At 42.5% G+C, this 22575-nt stretch overlaps 1 protein-coding gene across 1 annotated transcript; it reads left to right on the top strand.

Moving 5' to 3' along the window:
• Positions 1–3217: 3217 nt before the first annotated feature.
• On the top strand, positions 3218–12652 carry LOC125514037 (protein SIEL-like). Its single transcript, XM_048679282.1, has 5 exons — positions 3218–3442; positions 3524–3715; positions 3836–3976; positions 4242–4328; positions 10823–12652. Exons 1-5 carry the CDS (start codon positions 3218–3220, stop codon positions 11351–11353), a joined length of 1176 nt encoding a protein of 391 aa, XP_048535239.1. The 3' UTR covers positions 11354–12652.
• Positions 12653–22575: the final 9923 nt, after the last annotated feature.

Genomic DNA, 22575 nt, shown 5'->3' with positions numbered 1-22575 from the left:
TGAGCTTACCCTACCGCCAAGGTGGTGTTTTTCCTTGTCACGGAAACTTTGTCGCCCCCTACCGTCATGTGCTTTGGCGGTAGGATCCAGCAACCTACCGCCATAGGCTCTGGCGGTAGGGTATGAGCCTACCGCCAAGGGGTTGATTTTTTCCGTCACAGAAACTATGCCCCCCTACTGCCATGGGCTCTGGCGCTAGGGTCCAGCAACCTACCGCCATGGTATGTGGTGGTAGGTTTAAAAACAGAGGCCTTCCTCTGTTCTATCCATCATCTCAGCACAACAGTTTATAAATAAAAATCATCACATAGATTGCTGACAAATCACACAAATTGCTGACAAACTAAATTTATCACGACACCTTGCGAACATCTCCACACCAAATTCAATACAAATGGCAAATTCATTGACGACAAGTTCACGACACATGGCTTCATGCCTTAGTACTACATAGTTCATGATAAATTTGGCATGGCTTCATCCGGTTACATGACGAGTCCACCGAAGCGAATGCTTTACTGAGTCATACAAGGCCATTTCCCCTTCTTGTCACATGCCCCATCCTCCTCTTGTGCCTTGCGAGCCTTTGCAAGCTTTCTTGTCCTTTCCTCACGAGCAAGCTTCATTTGGTGTGCCCTCTCCTCCTCGCGTTACTTCCGCTCCATCCTCTCTTTCTGACGACACTCTTCCTCCAAGCCTCTTTGAAACCTTTCTTCGAACAGCCGCTGGCGCCTAAGATAATTTTCATATTGGTCCTTTTGGACATCTTTTGGCACTTCATGATCTATCCAGGTGAAGTACTTGCATAGAGGAGGCGGTGAGTGCATATAAAATGGATGTTATTGTTGGCACACATTTTGGAGTAACATGTTACTTCTCTAGCATACCGGTGGAAGGTCATAGGCGTTAGTTGGTAGGTCATAGGCATTAGGGCCCACAAACCAGCCCCTTATCCACCACCCAGGACCCTACCGCCACAGGTGCTGGCGGTAGGCTTCAGTACCCTACCGCCAAAGCCCATGGCGGTTGGCCCTTTTCCATGTCAGCACGAGCCGACGGCCGTCAGTCGCTGTCAAGGGACCTACCGCCAGAGCCCACGGCGGTAGGACGTGCAAACCTACCACCACCCCCTGGTGGTAGGCAAAAGGGTTAGATCCCGAAATATTTCCAAAGCGGAGCCGAAAGCCAGCGTGCGGCGGATTTGTGGAAGCCATCCCTACTCGTCCGTCCTCCTGCTATCTCATGCCGTCTTGCGCCGCGCCCGCTCCCCGCCTGCGCATCCTGCATCGCGGCCATCTCCTCCCTCTCCGCACTCTGCGGACGTCTTGTCCTCTGCCGCAGCCCTCTCGAGATCCCCTCCGCCGCCGCAGCCCTGCCCCATTCCTCGCGGACTCCTGCTCCTCTACGCCGCCTATTGCCAGGTTCTGCCCGCCCCCTCCCGGCCCACCCCTCCGCGGCCTACCTGCAGCATGCTGTCGGTCGTTCTCGCATGGATAAGGCACAAGGGGCACCACCGCCCGCACCACGGCAGTCCAGTTCCACCACCGCTGGTAGGTCCTCTGCCAATACACCAACGAACTGGTGATCTTATATGCTTTTGATTATACGGTTGATCTCATTAATCACAAGGTCTATGCTCATTTAGATCATGTAGCAGACAGCAATGCCCCTACAGTATTAGGATTTAGGAAGGCAAAAAAATCAGGATTATAGTCTAAAAGACCATGAAGAAACTTATGCAGTAGATGAGTATTGATTAGTATCATTCCATAAATAAAGGGCACAGGGCCATCCATCCATTATCCTTGTCCCATTTTGTAAAGTAAGTTAGGCGGCCACTACCGTTGAGAAGAAACATAGATATGCCCCTTACAAAACTCTATGCTAGCTCCTGTGTTTTGTACTATTACGCTAAATGCTTTCCATCAACTGTTTGGATAACAATGTCCTAAGCAATCTGGATAAAAGTTAGCTGGAATGAACATGTGTAACTAAATCTAAATGCATATATACTTTGAGGAGGAGTTCAATCCATACAGCTGCATTGTTGCTATTTTTTAAATTCTCAGCTATATAGAAATTGATTCTTCTTTTCAAGTCTCTATGGTGATATCAGAATAACAGTTACAAAGACCTGAAAATTTAATCATACAGTAAATATGCGACCAGCATGCAGTTCTAATTTTAATTTGCTAGAGATTATTAGTTTTAATTTGCAAGAAATATACTTATTTGGGTTTTGCAAAATTCTTTCCAAGCTTATGGGGCCGTGAATCTCATGGACGAGGGCCTCGCGATTCCGAACCCGGCCCGTCCGTCTCCAAGCGGGCTTGGTTTATGGGGCCGCACACATCCAGTAGCTCAGGTGCTGACCCTGAGATGGAGATCCGAGCACTAGTCTCAATGGCCAACGGACTCTACCGTTGTCACGGGCGGAGGCGCTCAATGGCCTCGCTGCGGTTCTTAAGAAGGTGAATGTCGGCGTCGGGGTTGTGCAGTGTTGCTACGCTTGCGCGGAGAAATTGCTGAGGGGCGAGGACGAGGGTATCAGGTTGGCAGCTGTGCGATTGGTGAGATTTTGTCATTTATGGGTACTTATGTTTTCTTTTGTGCTACTGTATCCTTTTGAGATTTACATATGAGGAATTGAGGAGATCTCCTGTCTTCGGTGGATAGGTTGGCCTTTGTGCGGAGAAGTTTTCCATGAGAGAGGAGTTGGGTGGTGATGGTGACCAAATGGTCTGGGTTATCCTACATGTATGGTTTGCACTTCGCGCTGGATTCGGTGTTCATGAACGGTAGGATCAACTAGCTGAGTGTGGGCCTAGTGTTAATTGTATACCGACATTTTTATTTAGCCTAACACTTCTGTTTCTATATGTCAATTCCAGGCTAGTATAGTTTGGAATGAATAGTTATACGACATGCCCATAACTGATACTGGGAGCGATGTTCTTGTTTTTTACTTAGAAGACATGTATTTTCGGCAATTTACCTTTCTGTTCTTATCACTAGAAATCCTTTTGACAAGGTGAAAGTACTCATGGTGAATGATATTTACTACTAAAACATGCAGTTTGTGATGCACACAATAAGAAAGATGCATCTAATCATGCTTGTGCAATTAATATTTGTAACTTACAAGTTTTACTCCACTGACCACTGTAATGATAACTGCTTTGTTTCCCCTTTGGACTTCTCTATTTAGCTTAGCTCCATGGCCAGGGACATCTGTAAAGAAGTAAGAATTGAAGCATTCAACGCACTTTACAAAATCCAGAGAGTATCTGAAGGTGTTTTGCTTCAGTCGCTGTCTAAGAAGATCATAAAAACTGACACTGGGAGTGCCTCTAGCATCAAAGGGAAAAAACTACAACCTAAATTATCATTCCCTAGTGCTGCTTGCATATTTGCGCATGGTGTTGAAGATGAATTCTATCACGTCAGGTCATTCTCTTATACCATATAATTCCCCTTAACGTCCCGTGTCTTTTGTTTATTGTTCTATATGTTCTCCCTACAGGTCCGAACAGTTGCATGTAAAACGTTGGGAGCTCTTGCAAAGCTTTCAAACCAATATGCACAGAAGGCCTTGGACTTGTTGATGGACATGATGAATGATGATACAGAAGCAGTTAGACTGCAAACTTTGCAGGCACTTTTTGATATGGTAACATATGGATGTTTGAGCATGCAGGAGAAGTACATGCACATGGTACTAATTATTAATATAATGTATCTCGTGTAAGCTAGATGTATGAATTGGTTCTTTATTTGTAATTAACTATGCTAGATGCTAAATTTGGTAACCTTATGCCTCCTGTTGCTTTTGCAGTTCCTTGGCATATTGATGGATGCCAATGTTGTAGTTCGAAATGCAGCACGCAAGATCCTAGGGCCAGTGAATCTGCCTAAACTTCAAATGTTTAAATCTGCACTTGATGGTCTCATTGCAGGTCCGAAGAAAAATCCGGAGGTATGTTAGTGCAGAACAATCACCATGCTTCACAATTATCTCTCCCTTGCTATTCTGATCTTTGCTTGAACATTTTCTAGATGAATTATCCGTGTAGTCAATGTAACACGGAGCCTTAATTATCCTGCTAAATGTTAATTTGAGTTTTATTCAGCGTATAGAATATTGCTTACTTTATAATTATTTGAGGCTTTGAGACCATGACTTCAATTTTGTGGTAACTGACTCTTTTCTTCTATGTTGCGACCGTATTTATTATATGCAGGATCAAGATATATATGGCGTTCTGTTTTCCATTGGCAAGAATCATGGGAGCTTTTCAGCCAATATAGCCAAACATTTAGCCAAAGAGGTGTTTCTCCATTGCTTACTTCCAATTTTGTCTACATGCTAATGTTCTATATAAAATGTATGTTTTCACTTTCAGTATTGCTGTTGCACTGATTCTTTCTGTTTGCGCGGTTCTTTCAAGTTCGGTATATACTAGAAAGGAGGTACCATCTCAAGTTCGGTAGTGTGTACCCATGTTCTTATTCTCTGTCAGTCGTTTGGAATTTGAGAATATTCCAAGCTATCAACCTTAAATAATAACAATGAATGCATCTATATTTGCAGGCTGCTAAGTAATTTGTCATGATGAAGTTTACTCAACCCCAACTGTAGATTTATTTTTTAGCCAAGTAATACTTTAAGGATTTGTTGCATATTTATAGTTTGATTTAGGACAACTGAATCTGGAAGGAAAAGATCATATTTAATTTATATTCATTTTTGGATGACCATATTAATATACATTATCCTCATGAGCCAAATGTTTGAAGCCCTGTGTAATACCTATCCTATAAGATACACCTGATTATGTGGGCTTACCATACCCCCAAGGTGGTGTTTTTTCTCGTCATAGAAGCTTTGCCGCCCCCTACCACCATGTGCTCTGGCGGTAGGATCCAACAACCTACCGCCAGACGCTCTGGTGGTAGGGTTTGAGCCTATCGCCAAGGGGTTGCTTTTTTCCATCACAGAAACTATGCCACCCCTACCGCCATGGGCTCTGGCGGTAGGGTCCAGCAACCTACCGCCAGGGTGTCTGGCGGTAGGTTTAAAAACAGAGGCCTTCCTCTATTCTATCCGTCATCTCAACACAACAGTTTATAAAAAAAATCATCACATAGATTGCTGACAAATCACACAAATTGCTGACAAACTAAAGTTCTCACGACACCTTGCAAACATCTCCACACCAAATTCAATACAAATGGCAAATTCATTCACGACAAGTTCACGGAACATGGCTTCATGCCTTAGTACTACATAGTTCATGATAAATTTGGCATGGCTTCATCCGGTTACATGACGAGTCCACCGAAGCGAAGGCTTTACTGAGTCATACGGGGCCATTTCCCCTTCTTGTCACGTGCCTCATCCTCCTCTTGTGCCTTGCGAGCCTTTGCAAGCTTTCTTGTCCTCTCCTCACGAGCAAGCTTTGTTTGGCTTGCCCTCTCCTCCTCGCGTTACTTCCGCTCCATCCTCTCTTTATGACGACGCTCTTCCTCCAAGCCTATTTGAAACCTTTCTTCGAACAGCTGCTGGCGCCTAAGACAATCTTCATATTTGTCCTTTTGGACATCTTTTGGCACTTCATAATCTATCCAGGTGAAGTACTTGCATAGAGGAGGCGGTGAGTGCATATAAAATGGATGTTAGTGTTGAAACACATTTTGGAGTAACATGTTACTTCTCTAGCATACCGGTGGAAGGTCATAGGCGTTAGTTGGAAGGTCATAGGCATTAGGGCCCACAAACCAGCCCCTTATCCACCTTATCCACCACCCAGGACCCTACCGCCAGAGGTGCTGGCGGTAGGCTTTAGTACCCTACCGCCAGAGCCCATGGCGGTAGGCCCTTTTCCACGTCAGCACGAGCCGACGGCCGTCAGTCGCCGTCAAGGGACCTACCGCCAGAGCCCATGGCGGTAGGACGTGCAAACCTACCGCCACCCCCTGGTGGTAGGCAACAGGGTCAGATCCCGAAATATTTCCAAAGGGGAGCCGGAATCCAGCGCGCGGCGGATTTGCAGAAGCCATCCCTACTCGTCCGTCCTCCCGCTATCTCCTGTCGTCTTGCGCCGCGCCCGCTCCCTGCCTGCGCATCTTGCATCGCGGCCATCTCCTCCCTCTACGCACTCCGCGGGCGTCTTGTCCTCTGCCACATCACGCTCGAGATCCCCTTCGCCGTTGCGGCCCTGCCCCATTCCTCGCGGCCTCCTGCTCCTCTACGCCGCCTACTGCCAGGTTCTGCTCGCCCCCTCCCGGCCCACCTCTCCGCGGCCTACCTACAACACGCTGTCGGCCGTTCTCGCATGGAGAAGGCACAAGGGGCACCACCGTCGGCACCGCGGCAGTCCAGTTCCACCACCGCTGGTAGGTCCTCTGCCAATACACCGACGAACCGGTGATCTTATATGCTTTTGATTCTACGGTTGATCTCAGTAATCACAAGGCCTATGCTCATTTAGACCATGTAGCAGACAGCAATGCCCCTACAGGATTAGGATTTAGGAAGGCAAAAAAAATTAGGATTGTAGTCTAAAAGACCATGAAGAAACTTATGCAGTAGATGAGTATTGATTAGTATCATTCCATGAATAAAGGGCACAAGGCCATCCTTCCATTATCCTTGTCCCATTTTGTAAAGTAAGTTAGGCGGCCACTACCGTTGAGAAAAAACATAGATATGCCCCTTACAAAACTCTATGCTAGCTCATGTGTTTTGTAGTATTGCGTTAAATTCTTCCCATCAACTGTTTGCATAACAATGTCCTAAGCAATCTAGATAAAAGTTAGCTGGATTGAACATGTGTAACTAAATCTAAATGCATATGGAAATTGTTGCTGCATTGTTGCTATGTTTTTTTTAATTCTCAGCTATATGGAAATTGATTCTTATTTTCAGGTCTCTGTGCTGATATCAGAATAACAGTTACAAAGACTTGAAAATTTAATCATACAGTAAATATGCGACCAGCATGCAGTTCTAATTTTAATTTGCTTGAGATTATTAGTTTTAGTTTGCAAGAAATATACTTATATGGGTTTTGCAAAATTCTTTCCAAGCTTATGGGGTCATGAATCTCATGGGCGAGGGCCTCGCCGCTTCCGAACCCAGCCCGTTCGTCTCCAAGAGGGCTCAGTTTGTGGGGCCGCACGCATCCAGTAGCTCAGGTGCTGACCCTGAGATGGAGATCCGAGCACTAGTCTCGATGGCCAGCGGACTCTACCCGTTGTCACGGGGGGAGGTGCTCAGCGGCCTCGCTGCGGTCCTCAAGAAGGTGAATGCCGGCGGCGGGGTTGTGGAGTGCTGCTATGCTTGCACGGAGAAATTGCTGAGGGACGAGGATGAGGGTATCAGGTTGGCAGCTGTGCAATTAGTGAGATTTTGTCATTTATGGGTACTTATGTTTTCTTTTTTGCTACTGTATGCTTTTGAGAGTTACATATGAGGAATTGAGGAGATCTCCTGGTGGATAGATTGGCCTTTGTGCGGAGAAGTTTGCCATGAGAGAGGAGTTGGGTGGTGATGGTGACCAAATGGACTGGGTTATCCTACAGGTATGGTTTGCACTTCGCGCTGGATTTGGTGTTCATGAACATTGTTTGGCGAGTACAAATTTGAGTTACTACAGGTTTTTATAGACCGGAAAATATATAATGTCATTACAGTTGTTTGCTGATATCTAACACTTGTCTACAACATTTAGAAGACTACGCATAGTTTATCACAAGTTCTTACCATTTGTTTTTCTAGGTTTCGTGAGGGAGAGAAGTATACTCCCTCATTTGAGAATGCATTCCCATTTTTTGACTTTCTGCTATCAATGTAAGACTAAAACCACAGTTTGTGACCACAATATGGTACATGTTTTTTTTTCCAAAATTTGGATTTTGAGAATACCCAAGGCACGGCTTGACGCACTTTGTCAGATTATTTGTGGCCGCGTTGCCATGTGATCACTGTTAGCAGATTGTTTGAGCGGTCCTGGTAGCTCATTTATTTTGTAAAATAGAAATCATAGTAGACATTATAGCAGGCATCACACCAGCTGAGATTCCTTTCATTAGATGATAAAATATCATTGGAGCTGAGACTTGAGTTCTACAACGAGAGGTGCTTATAGTGTAGCATGGAAACAACTAAAAAAATTCTGAGAATAGTGGAATACATCAGATCAAAGCACTAGGCTTCCTCCCCTCAAAGGCCCCCTTGCTGTCAAAGAGACATTGTCTTTCAGCATTCAGAAGGTTGATATTTGATACTGTTGCAGCGAGCAGCATAGTTCCTCTTGTTTGACTTCCCTTAAAACCTTCCTCAAGAGTGCACCAGAGTGTTCCATTTCTCCAACATTGTATCTTCTTTATTTGGGTTGTCATCTTTTTCCAAATATCTCTTTAGCTGCGCCCGCCATGGGTTGAACCGCCACTTTTTACAATTTTACATCAAGGCCAAGAAACAAAAATTTGCAAGGATATGGTCACGTACTAAGTATAAGCCATGATGGTAACTCATTTTATAGGTCTTCTGTATCTCTACCAACTGGATGAGAAAAAGCAATAGTTGTAGGAACGTGAATAGCCAAGTCTATCACAAAGGTTGCACATAACATATCTATTACATAGGTTGCACACTACATCCAGCTACTGATCGAGAGAGAGAAAACCAATATTTTCATATTAAAATATTAGAACATAATGATATGTCAATATAGTCAAACATTGGAAAAATAATCCCTTGAAGATTGGGCTGCAGTAACAGCAGAAGATATGGAATTATTTTCATCTTTGGTAATTAGATTCTTTCTGTTCCATCTTATACTATCTTAGTAGACCAGATCTTGTCCATTCAAACACATGGTTAAATTTCATAGGGAGACATATGTTATATAGACACAACTTCTATACAGACTACAGTCACGTATCTATCAACGAAGAAGGAAAAAAGAAAACCAACAATAAACAAGCAGGAAATGAACCAAGAACTTTTGAGATTTAAATAATAACGACCAAACCATATGTATTTATAGACGCAAGTATAATGATAACATTTTAATTGTAGGTATTAATGAAATATGATAACATCGCAATGGAACTAGTTTGCACAGACTCATCCTCTAATCAAGGAATCATATTGTTTTTGACCTACATGCTACATTAAAATAAGCAGATTATGCCTCATTTTCACATTAGCATGGAAATCAATTCATGTACATTTATTTAGCTTCTGGGGCACCAATGGCATTGCAATCTGCAGGAAACTTTCTACGAAGAAATAAATGTTAAACCATTGTTTGCATCAAAAGGGAACTTCCATTTTGATGGCTAAATATTAGTCCGCGAACAATCCATCATGTTTTCATCTAAGTATCAAAGTGGCTTGCATTTCTAACCTACCCCTCCCAGTCTCTCCTTTCACTCCCTTCTTCTTGACTTCTTCCACGTGACCGGTGGCTTAGCGTCACAGCAGGGTGGGGGTGATATCAAGCGTGGACATGCAGATTTCTCTATGGAGTACAAATATCATAAACCGGACACAAGGTGTGTGAAAAAAGTATCTATGCATATCTTAGTATACTATAAGAATGGATCATTGGTAAAAAAAATTCAAATAAATTACTGTAACTTGCTTGATATGGGCAATCTAACTCAGTAAGCAAATTTTGCAAAATTCCACGAAGTTCAACCAAGATGGGTACCTAGTAGTTTCACAGAAAAATTAGAAATAGTTCTATCAGAACAAAAGTTGCATATGTATTCCACGTAATCACTGAGTTTGTAGGGAAACTTCTTTGAAAAGTCAAAATCACCAATAGAGCATCATCTATAAATGGTAATCTGTTAGTAGGGTGATAATGATAGTGTCTGAGTCCACAGCAGATAGATACACTCCAGATGATCTCCTCTTTGTAGCCAAATCAATAAGAGCAACAAATAGAATATCCATTCTTCCATATGCTAGCATGCTTTTGTAATTAAGACCATAGATCACAAAACCATATCTATTATGCAATAAAAGCCTAAAACAGAACCTACTTGTAAGGAGAAACACACCGCTGCTTGCTCATAGCCTCATACACCTTTGCACATCATAATGGTTTGTCTGTCTAGATATCACATTGCCTACAATCTATTAAAACAATAGGCAGGGTTGTCAGTGAGGAACATGCCTACATTATTCTGTGCTCAAACTGCCCCAAATCAATGTGAACTGCGAGCCAAATCAGATGAACAGAGGATGCATCACAACACTACTAGTTTAGGGATCTCACTGATTCAAAGAAATGCTGACAGCAGTTTGCAGATTAACATGATGTGTCTTTCTCAATTGCATTATCATTGAATAATTTCTGGCACACGTAATTTCCTTTCTCTTTAGGTATTATGACCTGAGATGGTGTGTTCAATATGTGAGGTACAATCTCACTTCTCTTTAGATCCAATAGCAAAAAAGAACACCTAGCAGCATGCCATGCACACACACTTGGTTTGCAAATAACTTTTAACATATTAAAATCAGTTTTATTTAACTTCCATCTTATCCTCCTTAGGCCCAATTGTTTGAGGAATGAGCATAAGCAAACAATGTGGTGAAAAGAATTTGAATATTAATTCCACTGACCAACCATATTTTCTCACTTTAGCTTTTTGTTATTCTTAACATACAGGGACTTCGGACTTGTTTTTATGCGTAGGTAGAGTAATATCTTCATTTGCTACATTGAGTATAGTAGCATTTCTTTTGGATTTTTTATGAAGTTTTGTTATATCCCTTAATGCTATATTATCTATGACATAGATCAATATGGCATCTGATGGAGAGCTGATCTTGGATAAACCTAGAATCAAAGCATTGTTAATGGTTTCTGTCTCGGCTGCTTATGATGATAAAGACAAAAAACTGGATATACCCACAGTTATATTTTCACATGCAATTCCCCTATTTGGGATGATCTCGTGTGCACTAACCGAAGATGAACGAGATTCACTCTTATCCTATTTGTATCGTCAAGCTGGAATGCAGTTTTGGGAAAAGAAGTTAGTGTCTGCAGAAGGTGGAGATTATGAATGTTTCAGTGTTGAAACTGTGGGAGGAACTCATGCACAGGTAGAAATGACTGAAAAAACAACCAAGTACTTAGATGAAGTCGTGATAAAGCAATCGACAAGGATCATATTAGAAACAGTTAAAGGAGCCCGGGTTATGATAAAGCCGTGCAGTATAGGAGAAGTTCAAAGTACTCTAAGGTATGACTTACTATATTCCGTTCTTTCCCATGCAACCAATCTTTCATATATAGATAAGCATGTAAAAAACGAAAATTTGTAGTACACTTTGGAAGCTTCATATATAGGAAGCATGTAAAAAAACTAGTAAAAACGATTATTGTAGCAGGACAATATAAGCAAGAATAAGCTGTAAGCACTTGTCTACTAAAAATTGGATAAGGAATAAAATAGAGAATAGGATGGAAATATTGATGCAAGATAACTTAAACTCAGAAACATGTTGGGTACAATATCAGAGCCCAAGATAGCAGACGTAGCTATGTCAAAATTTTGACATAGTATGATAGTAGCGTACACGATGAAAATTACAATATTACTGCCAGAGCATGAAGCAACAACCCAAGAAAGCAGATGTAGCTATGTCATTTTTCTTATATTCGGAAAAACTGTACCTGGAAATCTGTACTTGGGTTGGGGGACATCATTAAGGATTGGTGAATAATAAAGCTAAACTGATGAAGTTTTTGAAGGACATGTCATCAGATATTATGCGTAGAAGAAGCAGCATCGGGTTTTATATGTTAATGAAGACTCAGAATTGTCTGTTCTTTCCTACAAGTAACCCATTTTCGAAAGCAACCAAATGGATCCAATTAGGATAACCAATTCATGGCAGTAATCTATTTTTTTTGGATTGTTTATTTTAGTAATCTCATGGACACAGGCAAAAGGTACAAACTAACCTCCCTACAGAAAACACGACATAAGTTTTAGTAACCTCTGCCCAGTTTTCGTGCATAGGATGACTTCATATTACCACAGAAATATTATCTTAGAAGCCATGTTTCACATATTGTCACTGCTTATTACCTGGAACAAATTTCACCACTATATGAATCTGAGATGTAGGAACGTTGTTCAATTTCTAGAAAAGAACATACCACATCGAAACTATTTCCAGATGTTCATGCAGTAACCTTTAGTTACCTCAGTACAAAATGCCTTCCAATTGATTATAGGATTGGGCACTTCAAATGGGGGTGAGGAGGATGTCGGAGGCTACTGCAGGTTCTCCGGCTGGCCCGTGCTACTCCGACAACTGATTCAGCCGTAGGGTGACCTGGCGAAGCACCAACCATAGAAGAGAGATGGGGGGATCGAGCCCCTAATGGTGGGATGGCGCACCTGCGTTGTCCCCCCGGGTAAGATGGTGTGGGAGAACAAAGTAACGGATCTGGACGATGGGGTAGTTGTGGTCATCGACGAGGAGGTGACGATGTGCGGCGAGCTCGGGGGTGATGCGCGGTCGAATATGGAGGGGCGATGCGGTTGACGGTGAGCTGAGTGGCGTTGCGTGCCAGGTGAGACGTGAGAGAAGGGATTCAGGCGAGAAATTAGGGGTGGGTTACGCGGCCTGTGCAGGCGGTTTGACGTTTTTTAAGCGGTATCTTCACCGTGAGATTTAAAAGAATCAATGGCAGTTGATATGTCTGGCGATTTGCTTCCAATCAGACTACTGATTATAAGTGTTTCCCAAACATATGTTGGCCATACATGTGAGAGCATATTCAAGAAGTGGGCCCATTCTGAAGTTAATGTGCGACTAGAGTATAGGTTGAATGGAGTAGTAGTAAATATGGTACGACCATGCATGTGAAAATTGGCTGCGATGAGAGTTGTTGGAGTAAATATTTTCTGACAATATTTCAATGGATTAATGAATTAGTGTTGCGTTTTGGAGATTACATCCGTAAGATCATATTTTGTGTGCAATAAGAACTCAGTGGTGTCAAGGGCAATTATTAGAGTTTTTTCTTAAATTGCTAGTGTCAACTATTCGATCAATGCATACTCATAAAAAATAGTGAATACATTGCACGTCAGCCATATCGAATTGTTAAAATTTCACCAGGCTGATGATGTTCTTGAGGCTTGAATGTCTTTTATGCTCCCTATTTGTAATTCAGTGGCGCAGTAGAGTTTGTTACGCAGTAGTTCCATTGCTCGTTTGCGAGTCTGGGGCACTAGTTCAACTAGGTGATTTCCCCGCACATTGCTGCGAGATTTTAAAGATTAATTTTGGATAAAATTTATAGGAATGAAGTGACACAAATGAAAAGCTATTATTGCAAAGGCAATTGTGTGTGGACAAAGAGCATGCATATACGCTAGACCATTGGAGATGAAAAATAAATAAATTTGTGTATGCATGTGCTAAAAAATAGTTGTAGTGGAGGATGGCGTGGCAAATTTGGTGATGTGAAGGGCTGTATGTTGAGAAAGTTAGAATTAGTGGGGATCAACTATTTATGTATTATAGATTTGCCAATTATTAAATGGTAGTTGAATGTCCATGCGTTGATATAGAATGGAACAATAAATCTATATAAAGATACATTATTTGAAGCATTATTATTTCAAAAGTGCACATCGCATGGAGAAAGAAACACAATAAACTGATAGCTCAAATTCTAATCGAACCACGGGTGACTTGTATGGTTTGCACCAAACTAAAATTGTATGACTTGTATGAACTACTTAGTTGACTTCTAGAACTCATATGTGGCATAAATAAATGCATGTGCTCTTCATTTACCATGTAAAAGTTAGACTGTCTTCTATGGTTCACTGTTGTAAAATTTTCATGTCAAGATGCAGTTCATGCTAGGAAGATAGTATGGTTGACCCAAGATCAGATTTAAGATCTATCTATGTGCCAATTTCCAAATGATGTCAGATTAGATCAAAGCCTGTCGAATTCGACAAGTGTTCATGTTCTCGTGGCCCTGCTAAAGGCAGAAAGCCCTCCAAGATGTAGTTGACCTCTTGAAGAGGAAAAAAGAGCAATCATATGCACTCATCACCGAAGCCAAAAATAGGAGATTGAGAAGACCAGAAATAAGCTAGCGGAGACAACAAACAAAGCGGCTATCTGAAACCCTAGGCAATGCCAAATTTCCTTAATAATATACCTGTTGAAATGTTGATTCAGTTAGCATACATGTTGTGATGTACATGCATGAAATACAAGATGCATGTAGGTGAGCGATGCTGAGATGTGGCACCAAATTTTTGTTTTTCAAATTGTGCAATAACTTACATATTTTTAATACAACTTACCCAAAATTGCCAGCTGACGAACAACGGGCCAAACATACCATTGAAGGAAATATGCCCTAGAGGCAATAATAAAGTTATTATTTATTTCCTTATATCATGATAAATGTTTATTATTCATGCTAGAATTGTATTAACCGGAAACATAATACATGTGTGAATACATAGACAAACTTAGTGTCACTAGTATGCCTCTACTTGACTAGCTCGTTAATCAAAGATGGTTATGTTTCCTAACCATGAACAAGGTGTTGTTATTTGATTAACGAGGTCACATCATTAGTTGAATGATCTGATTGACATGACCCATTTCATTAGCTTAGCACCCGATCGTTTAGTATGTTGCTATTGCTTTCTTCATGACTTATACATGTTCCTATGACTATGAGATTATGCAACTCCCGTTTACCGGAGGAACACTTTGTGTGCTACCAAACGTCACAACGTAACTGGGTGATTATAAAGGAGCTCTACAGGTGTCTTCAAAGGTAGATGTTGGGTTGGCGTATTTCGAGATTAGGATTTGTCACTCCGATTGTCGGAGAGGTATCTCTGGGCCCTCTCGGTAATGCATATCACATAAGCCTTGCAAGCATTGCAACTAATGAGTTAGTTGCGAGATGATGTATTACGGAACGAGTAAAGAGACTTGCCAGTAACGAGATTGAACTAGGTATTGGATACCGACGATCGAATCTCGGGCAAGTAACATACCGATGACAAAGGGAACAACGTATGTTGTTATGCGGTCTGACCGATAAAGATCTTCGTAGAATATATGTAGGAGCCAATATGGGCATCCAAGTCCCTCTATTGGTTATTGACCGGAGACGTATCTCGATCATGTCTACATTGTTCTCGAACCGTAGGGTCCGCACGCTTAACGTTACGATGACAGTTATTATGAGTTTATACATTTTGATGTACCGAAGTTAGTTCGGAGTCCCGGATGTGATCACGGACATGACGAGGAGTCTCGAAATGGTCGAGACATAAAGATTGATATATTGGAAGCCTATGTTTGGACATCAGAAGTGTTCCGGGTGAAATCGGGATTTTACCGGAGTACCGGAAGGTTACCGGAACCCCCCGGGAGCTATATGGGCCTTAGTGGGCTTTAGTGGAAAGGAGAAAGGGGCAGCCCAAGGTGGCCGCGCGCCTCCCCCCTCCCCTAGTCCTATTAGGACTAGGAGAGGTGGCCGGCCCCCCTCTCTCTCTTTCCCCCCCTCAAGGAGTCCTATTCCAACTAGGATTGGGGGGGGGGATCCTACTCCCAGAGGGAGTAGGACTCTCCTGGCGCGCCCCCCTTGGCCGGCCAGCCCCTCCCCTTGGATCCTTTATATACGGAGGCAGGGGACACCCCTAGACACACAAGTTGATCCTTGAGATCGTTCCTTAGCCGTGTGCGGTGCCCCCTGCCACCATATTTCACCTCGATCATATTGTAGCGGTGCTTAGGCGAAGCCCTGCGACAGTAGAACATCAAGATCGTCACCACGCCGTCGTGCTGACGGAACTCCTCCCCGACGCTTTGCTGGATCGGAGTCCGGGGATCGTCATCGAGCTGTACGTGTGCTAAGAACTCGGAAGTGCCGGAGTAACGGTGCTTGGATCGGTCGGATCGGGAAGACGTACGACTACTTCCTCTACGTTGCGTCAACGCTTCCGCAGTCGGTCTGCGTAGGTACGTAGACAACACTCTCCCCTCTCGTTGCTATGCATCACCATGATCTTGCGTGTGCGTAGGAATTTTTTTGAAATTACTGCATTCCCCATCAGTGGCATCCGAGCCTAGGTTTTATGGTTTGATGTTATATGCACGAGTAGAACACAAGTGAGTTGTGGGCGATATAAGTCATACTGCCTACCAGCATGTCATACTTTGGTTCGGCGGTATTGTTGGACGAGACGACCCGGACCGACATTACGCGTACGCTTACGCGAGACCGGTTCTTCCGACGTGCTTTGCACATAGGTGGCTTGCGGGCGACAGTCTCTCCAACTTTAGTTGAACCAAGTGTGGCTACGCCCGGTCCTTGCGAAGGTTAAAACGGAGTCTATTTGACAAACTATCGTTGTGGTTTTGATGCGTAGGTGAGATTGGTTCTTACTTAAGCCCGTAGCAGCCACGTAAAAACTTGCAATAACAAAGTAGAGGACGTCTAACTTGTTTTTGCAGGGCATATTGTGATATGATATGGTCAAGGCATGATGTTGAATTTTATTGTATGAGATGATCATGTTTTGTAACCGAGTTATCGGCAACTGGCAGGAGCCATATGGTTGTCGCTTTATTGTATGCAATGCAATCGCGATGTAATGCTTTACTTTATCACTAAGCGGTAGCGATAGTCGTGGAAGCATAAGATTGGCGAGACGACAACGATGCTACGATGGAGATCAAGGTGTCGCGCCGATGACGATGGTGATCATGACGGTGCTCCAGAGATGGAGATCACAAGCACAAGATGATGATGGCCATATCATATCACTTATATTGATTGCATGTGATGTTTATCTTTTTATGCATCTTATCTTGCTTTGATTGACGGTAGCATTATAAGATGATCTCTCACTAAATTATCAAGAAGTGTTCTCCCTGAGTATGCACCGTTGCCAAAGTTCGTCGTGCCCAGACACCACGTGATGATCGGGTGTGATAAGCTCTACGTCCATCTACAACGGGTGCAAGCCAGTTTTGCACACGCAGAATACTCAAGTTAAACTTGACGAGCCTAGCATATGCAGATATGGCCTTGGAACACAGAGACCGAAAGGTCGAGCGTGAATCATATAGTAGATATGATCAACATAACGATGTTCACCATTGAAAACTACTCCATCTCACGTGATTATCGGTTATGGTTTAGTTGATTTGGATCACGTGATCACTTAGAGGATTAGAGGGATGTCTATTTAAGTGGGAGTTCTTAAGTAATTTGATTAATTGAACTTAAACTTATCATGAACTTAGTACCTGATAGTATCTTGCTTGTTTATGTTGATTGTAGATAGATGGCTCGTGCTGTTGTTCCGTTCAATTTTAATGCGTTCCTTGAGAAAGCAAAGTTGAAAGATGATGGTAGCAATTACACGGACTGGGTCCGTAACTTGAGGATTATCCTCATTGTTGCTCAGAAGAATTACGTCCTGGAAGCACCGCTGGGTGCCAGGCCTGCTGCTGGAGCAACACCAGATGTTATGAACGTTTGGCAGAGCAAAGCTGATGACTACTCGATAGTTCAGTGTGCCATGCTTTACGGCTTAGAATCGGGACTTCAACGACGTTTTGAACGTCATAGAGCATATGAGATGTTCCAGGAGTTGAAGTTAATATTTCAAGCAAATGCCCGGATTGAGAGATATGAAGTCTCCAATAAGTTCTATTAGCTGCAAGATGGAGGAGAACAGTTCTGTCAGTGAGCATATACTCAAAATGTCTGGGTATAATAATCACTTGATTCAATTGGGAGTTAATCTTCCAGATGATTGCGTCATTGACAGAATTCTCCAATCACTGCCACCAAGCTACAAGAGCTTCGTGATGAACTATAATATGCAAGGGATGAACAAGACTATTCCCGAGCTCTTCGCAATGCTGAAAGCTGCGGAGGTAGAAATCAAGAAGGAGCATCAAGTGTTGATGGTTAACAAGACCACTAGTTTCAAGAAAAAGGGCAAAGGGAAGAAGAAGGGGAACTTCAAGAAGAACGGCAAGCAAGTTGCTGCTCAAGAGAAGAAACCCAAGTCTGGACCTAAGCCTGAAACTGAGTGCTTCTACTGCAAGCAGACTGGTCACTGGAAGCGGAACTGCCCCAAGTATTTGGCGGATAAGAAGGATGGTAAGGTGAACAAAGGTATATGTGATATACATGTTATTGATGTGTACCTTACTAGAGCTCGCAGTAGCACCTGGGTATTTGATACTGGTTCTGTTGCTAATATTTGCAACTCGAAACAGGGACTACGGATTAAGCGAACACTGGCAAAGGACGAGGTGACGATGCGCGTGGGAAACGGTTCCAAAGTCGATGTGATCGCGGTCGGCACGCTACCTCTACATCTACCTTCGGGATTAATATTAGACCTAAATAATTGTTATTTGGTGCCAGCGTTGAGCATGAACATTATATCTGGATCTTGTTTGATGCGAGACGGTTATTCATTTAAATCAGAGAATAATGGTTGTTCTATTTATATGAGTAATATCTTTTATGGTCATGCACCTTTGAGAAGTGGTCTATTTTTGATGAATCTCGATAGTAGTAACACACATATTCATAATGTTGAAGCCAAAAGATGCAGAGTTGATAATGACAGTGCAACTTATTTGTGGCACTGCCGTTTAGGTCATATCGGTATAAAGCGCATGAAGAAACTCCATACTGATGGACTTTTGGAACCACTTGATTATGAATCACTTGGTACTTGCGAACCGTGCCTCATGGGCAAGATGACTAAAACACCGTTCTCCGGTACTATGGAGAGAGCAACAGATTTGTTGGAAATCGTACATACAGATGTATGTGGTCCGATGAATATTGAGGCTCGTGGCGGATATCGTTATTTTCTCACCTTCACAGATGACTTAAGCAGATATGGGTATATCTACTTAATGAAACACAAGTCTGAAACATTTGAAAAGTTCAAAGAATTTCAGAGTGAAGTTGAAAATCATCGTAACAAGAAAATAAAATTTCTACGATCTGATCGTGGAGGAGAATATTTGAGTTACGAGTTTGGTGTACATTTGAAAAATTGTGGAATAGTTTCGCAACTCACGCCACCCGGAACACCACAGCGTAATGGTGTGTCCGAACGTCGTAATCGTACTTTACTAGATATGGTGCGATCTATGATGTCTCTTACTGATTTACCGCTATCGTTTTGGGGTTATGCTTTAGAGACGGCCGCATTCACGTTAAATAGGGCACCATCAAAATCCGTTGAGACGACGCCTTATGAACTGTGGTTTGGCAAGAAACCAAAGTTGTCGTTTCTTAAAGTTTGGGGCTGCGATGCTTATGTGAAAAAGCTTCAACCTGATAAGCTCGAACCCAAATCGGAGAAATGTGTCTTCATAGGATACCCAAAGGAGACTGTTGGGTACACCTTCTATCACAGATCCGAAGGCAAGACATATTCGTTGCTAAGAATGGATCCTTTCTAGAGAAGAGTTTCTCTCGAAAGAAGTGAGTGGGAGGAAAGTAGAACTTGACGAGGTAACTGTACCTGCTCCCTTATTGGAAAGTAGTACATCACAGAAAACTGTTTCTGCGACACCTATACCAATTAGTGAGGAAGCTAATGATGATGATCATGAAACTTCAGGACAAGATACTACTGAACCTCGTAGATCAACCAGAGCGAGATCCGCACCAGAGTGGTACGGTAATCCTGTTCTGGAAATCATGCTGCTAGATCATGATGAACCTACGAACTATGAAGAAGCGATGGTGAGCCCAGATTCCGCAAAATGGCTTGAAGCCATGAAATCTGAGATGGGATCCATGTATGAGAACAAAGTATGGACTTTGGTTGACTTGCCCGATGATCGGCAAGCAATTGAGAATAAATGGATCTTCAAGAAGAAGACTGACGCTGACGGTAATATTACTGTCTACAAAGCTCGACTTGTCGCAAAAGGTTTTCGACAAGTTCAAGGGATTGACTACGATGAGACCTTCTCACCCGTAGCGATGCTTAAGTCTGTCCGAATCATGTTAGCAATTGCCGCATTTTATGATTATGAAATTTGGCAGATGGATGTCAAAACTGCATTCCTGAATGGATTTCTGGAAGAAGAGTTGTATATGATGCAACCAGAAGGTTTTGTCGAATCCAAAGGGAGCTAAGCAAAGTGCGGAGTGACATAGACCCTACCAGACGATCCACAAACTTCACTGCACCCCTAGGATTGCACAGACCTGCATCGCGAGTTGAATAACACTTCCCTTGATAGTCGCTTGATGCACCGAACATTTTGTTTACATAATACAAGGACCTTAGGGAAATATCAGTCTGAAATATTTACAAGAAACGTGAGGCTAAGAGGAGCTCTAGTAATCCAATTGCATCATATCTCGAAGAAATAATTATAATGCGGATGGACAATAATGTACGTAAGTTCGGAAAATATGATATTAAGGCAATTTTGGAAGATATAGAATTTCTGGATAGCATAAAGGGATACTTGAATAAGAGTTTTTCAATGAAAGACCTCGGTGAAGCTGCTTACATATTAGCATCAAGATCTATAGAGATAGATCAAGACGCTTAATTGGACTTTCACAAAGCACATACCTTGACAAAGTTTTGAAGAAGTTCAAAATGGATCAAGCAAAGAAAGGGTTCTTGCCTGTGTTACAAGGTGTGAAGTTGAGTAAGACTCAATGCCCGACCACTGCAGAAGATAGAGAGAAAATGAAAGATGTTCCCTATGCTTCAGCCATAGGCTCTATCATGTATGCAATGCTGTGTACCAGACCTGATGTGTGCCTTGCTATAAGTCTAGCAGGGAGGTACCAAAGTAATCCAAGAGTGGATCACTGGACAGCGGTCAAGAACATCCTGAAATACCTGAAAAGGACTAAGGATATGTTTCTCGTTATATGGAGGTGACAAAGAGCTCATCGTAAATGGTTACGTTGATGCAAGCTTTGACACTGATCCGGACGATTCTAAATCGCAAACCGGATACGTGTTTACAATTAAACGGTGGAGCTGTCAGTTGGTGCAGTTCTAAACAAAGCGTCGTAGCGGGATCTACATGTGAAACGGAGTATATAGCTGCTTCGGAAGCAGCGAACGAAGGAGTCTAGATGAAGGAGTTCATATCCGATCTAGGTGTCATACCTAGTGCATCGGGTCCAATGAAATTTTTTTGTGACAATACTGGTGCAATTGCCTTGGCAAAGGAATCCAGATTTCACAAGAGGACCAAGCACATCAAGAGACGCTTCAATTCCATCCGGGATCTAGTCCAGGTGGGAGACATAGAGATTTGCAAGACACATACGGATCTGAATGTTGCAGACCCGTTGACTAAGCCTCTTCCACGAGCAAAACATGATCAGCACCAAGGCTCCATGGGTGTTAGAATCATTACTGTGTAATCTAGATTATTGACTCTAGTGCAAGTGGGAGACTGAAGGAAATATGCCCTAGAGGCAATAATAAAGTTATTATTTATTTCCTTATATCATGATAAATGTTTATTATTCATGCTAGAATTGTATTAACCGGAAACATAATACATGTGTGAATACATAGACAAACTTAGTGTCACTAGTATGCCTCTACTTGACTAGCTCGTTAATCAAAGATGGTTATGTTTCCTAACCATGAACAAGGTGTTGTTATTTGATTAACGAGGTCACATCATTAGTTGAATGATCTGATTGACATGACCCATTTCATTAGCTTAGCACCCGATCGTTTAGTATGTTGCTATTGCTTTCTTCATGACTTATACATGTTCCTATGACTATGAGATTATGCAACTCCCGTTTACCGGAGGAACACTTTGTGTGCTACCAAACGTCACAACGTAACTGGGTGATTATAAAGGAGCTCTACAGGTGTCTTCAAAGGTAGATGTTGGGTTGGCGTATTTCGAGATTAGGATTTGTCACTCCGATTGTCGGAGAGGTATCTCTGGGCCCTCTCGGTAATGCATATCACATAAGCCTTGCAAGCATTGCAACTAATGAGTTAGTTGCGAGATGATGTATTACGGAACGAGTAAAGAGACTTGCCAGTAACGAGATTGAACTAGGTATTGGATACCGACGATCGAATCTCGGGCAAGTAACATACCGATGACAAAGGGAACAACGTATGTTGTTATGCGGTCTGACCGATAAAGATCTTCGTAGAATATATGTAGGAGCCAATATGGGCATCCAAGTCCCTCTATTGGTTATTGACCGGAGACGTATCTCGATCATGTCTACATTGTTCTCGAACCGTAGGGTCCGCACGCTTAACGTTACGATGACAGTTATTATGAGTTTATACATTTTGATGTACCGAAGTTAGTTCGGAGTCCCGGATGTGATCACGGACATGACGAGGAGTCTCGAAATGGTCGAGACATAAAGATTGATATATTGGAAGCCTATGTTTGGACATCAGAAGTGTTCCGGGTGAAATCGGGATTTTACCGGAGTACCGGAAGGTTACCGGAACCCCCCGGGAGCTATA

Source organism: Triticum urartu, chromosome 6 (genome assembly GCF_003073215.2).
Source record: "Triticum urartu cultivar G1812 chromosome 6, Tu2.1, whole genome shotgun sequence".
NCBI classification, from domain to species: Eukaryota; Viridiplantae; Streptophyta; class Magnoliopsida; order Poales; family Poaceae; genus Triticum; species Triticum urartu.
This window is presented reverse-complemented; position numbering and strand designations above follow the sequence as displayed.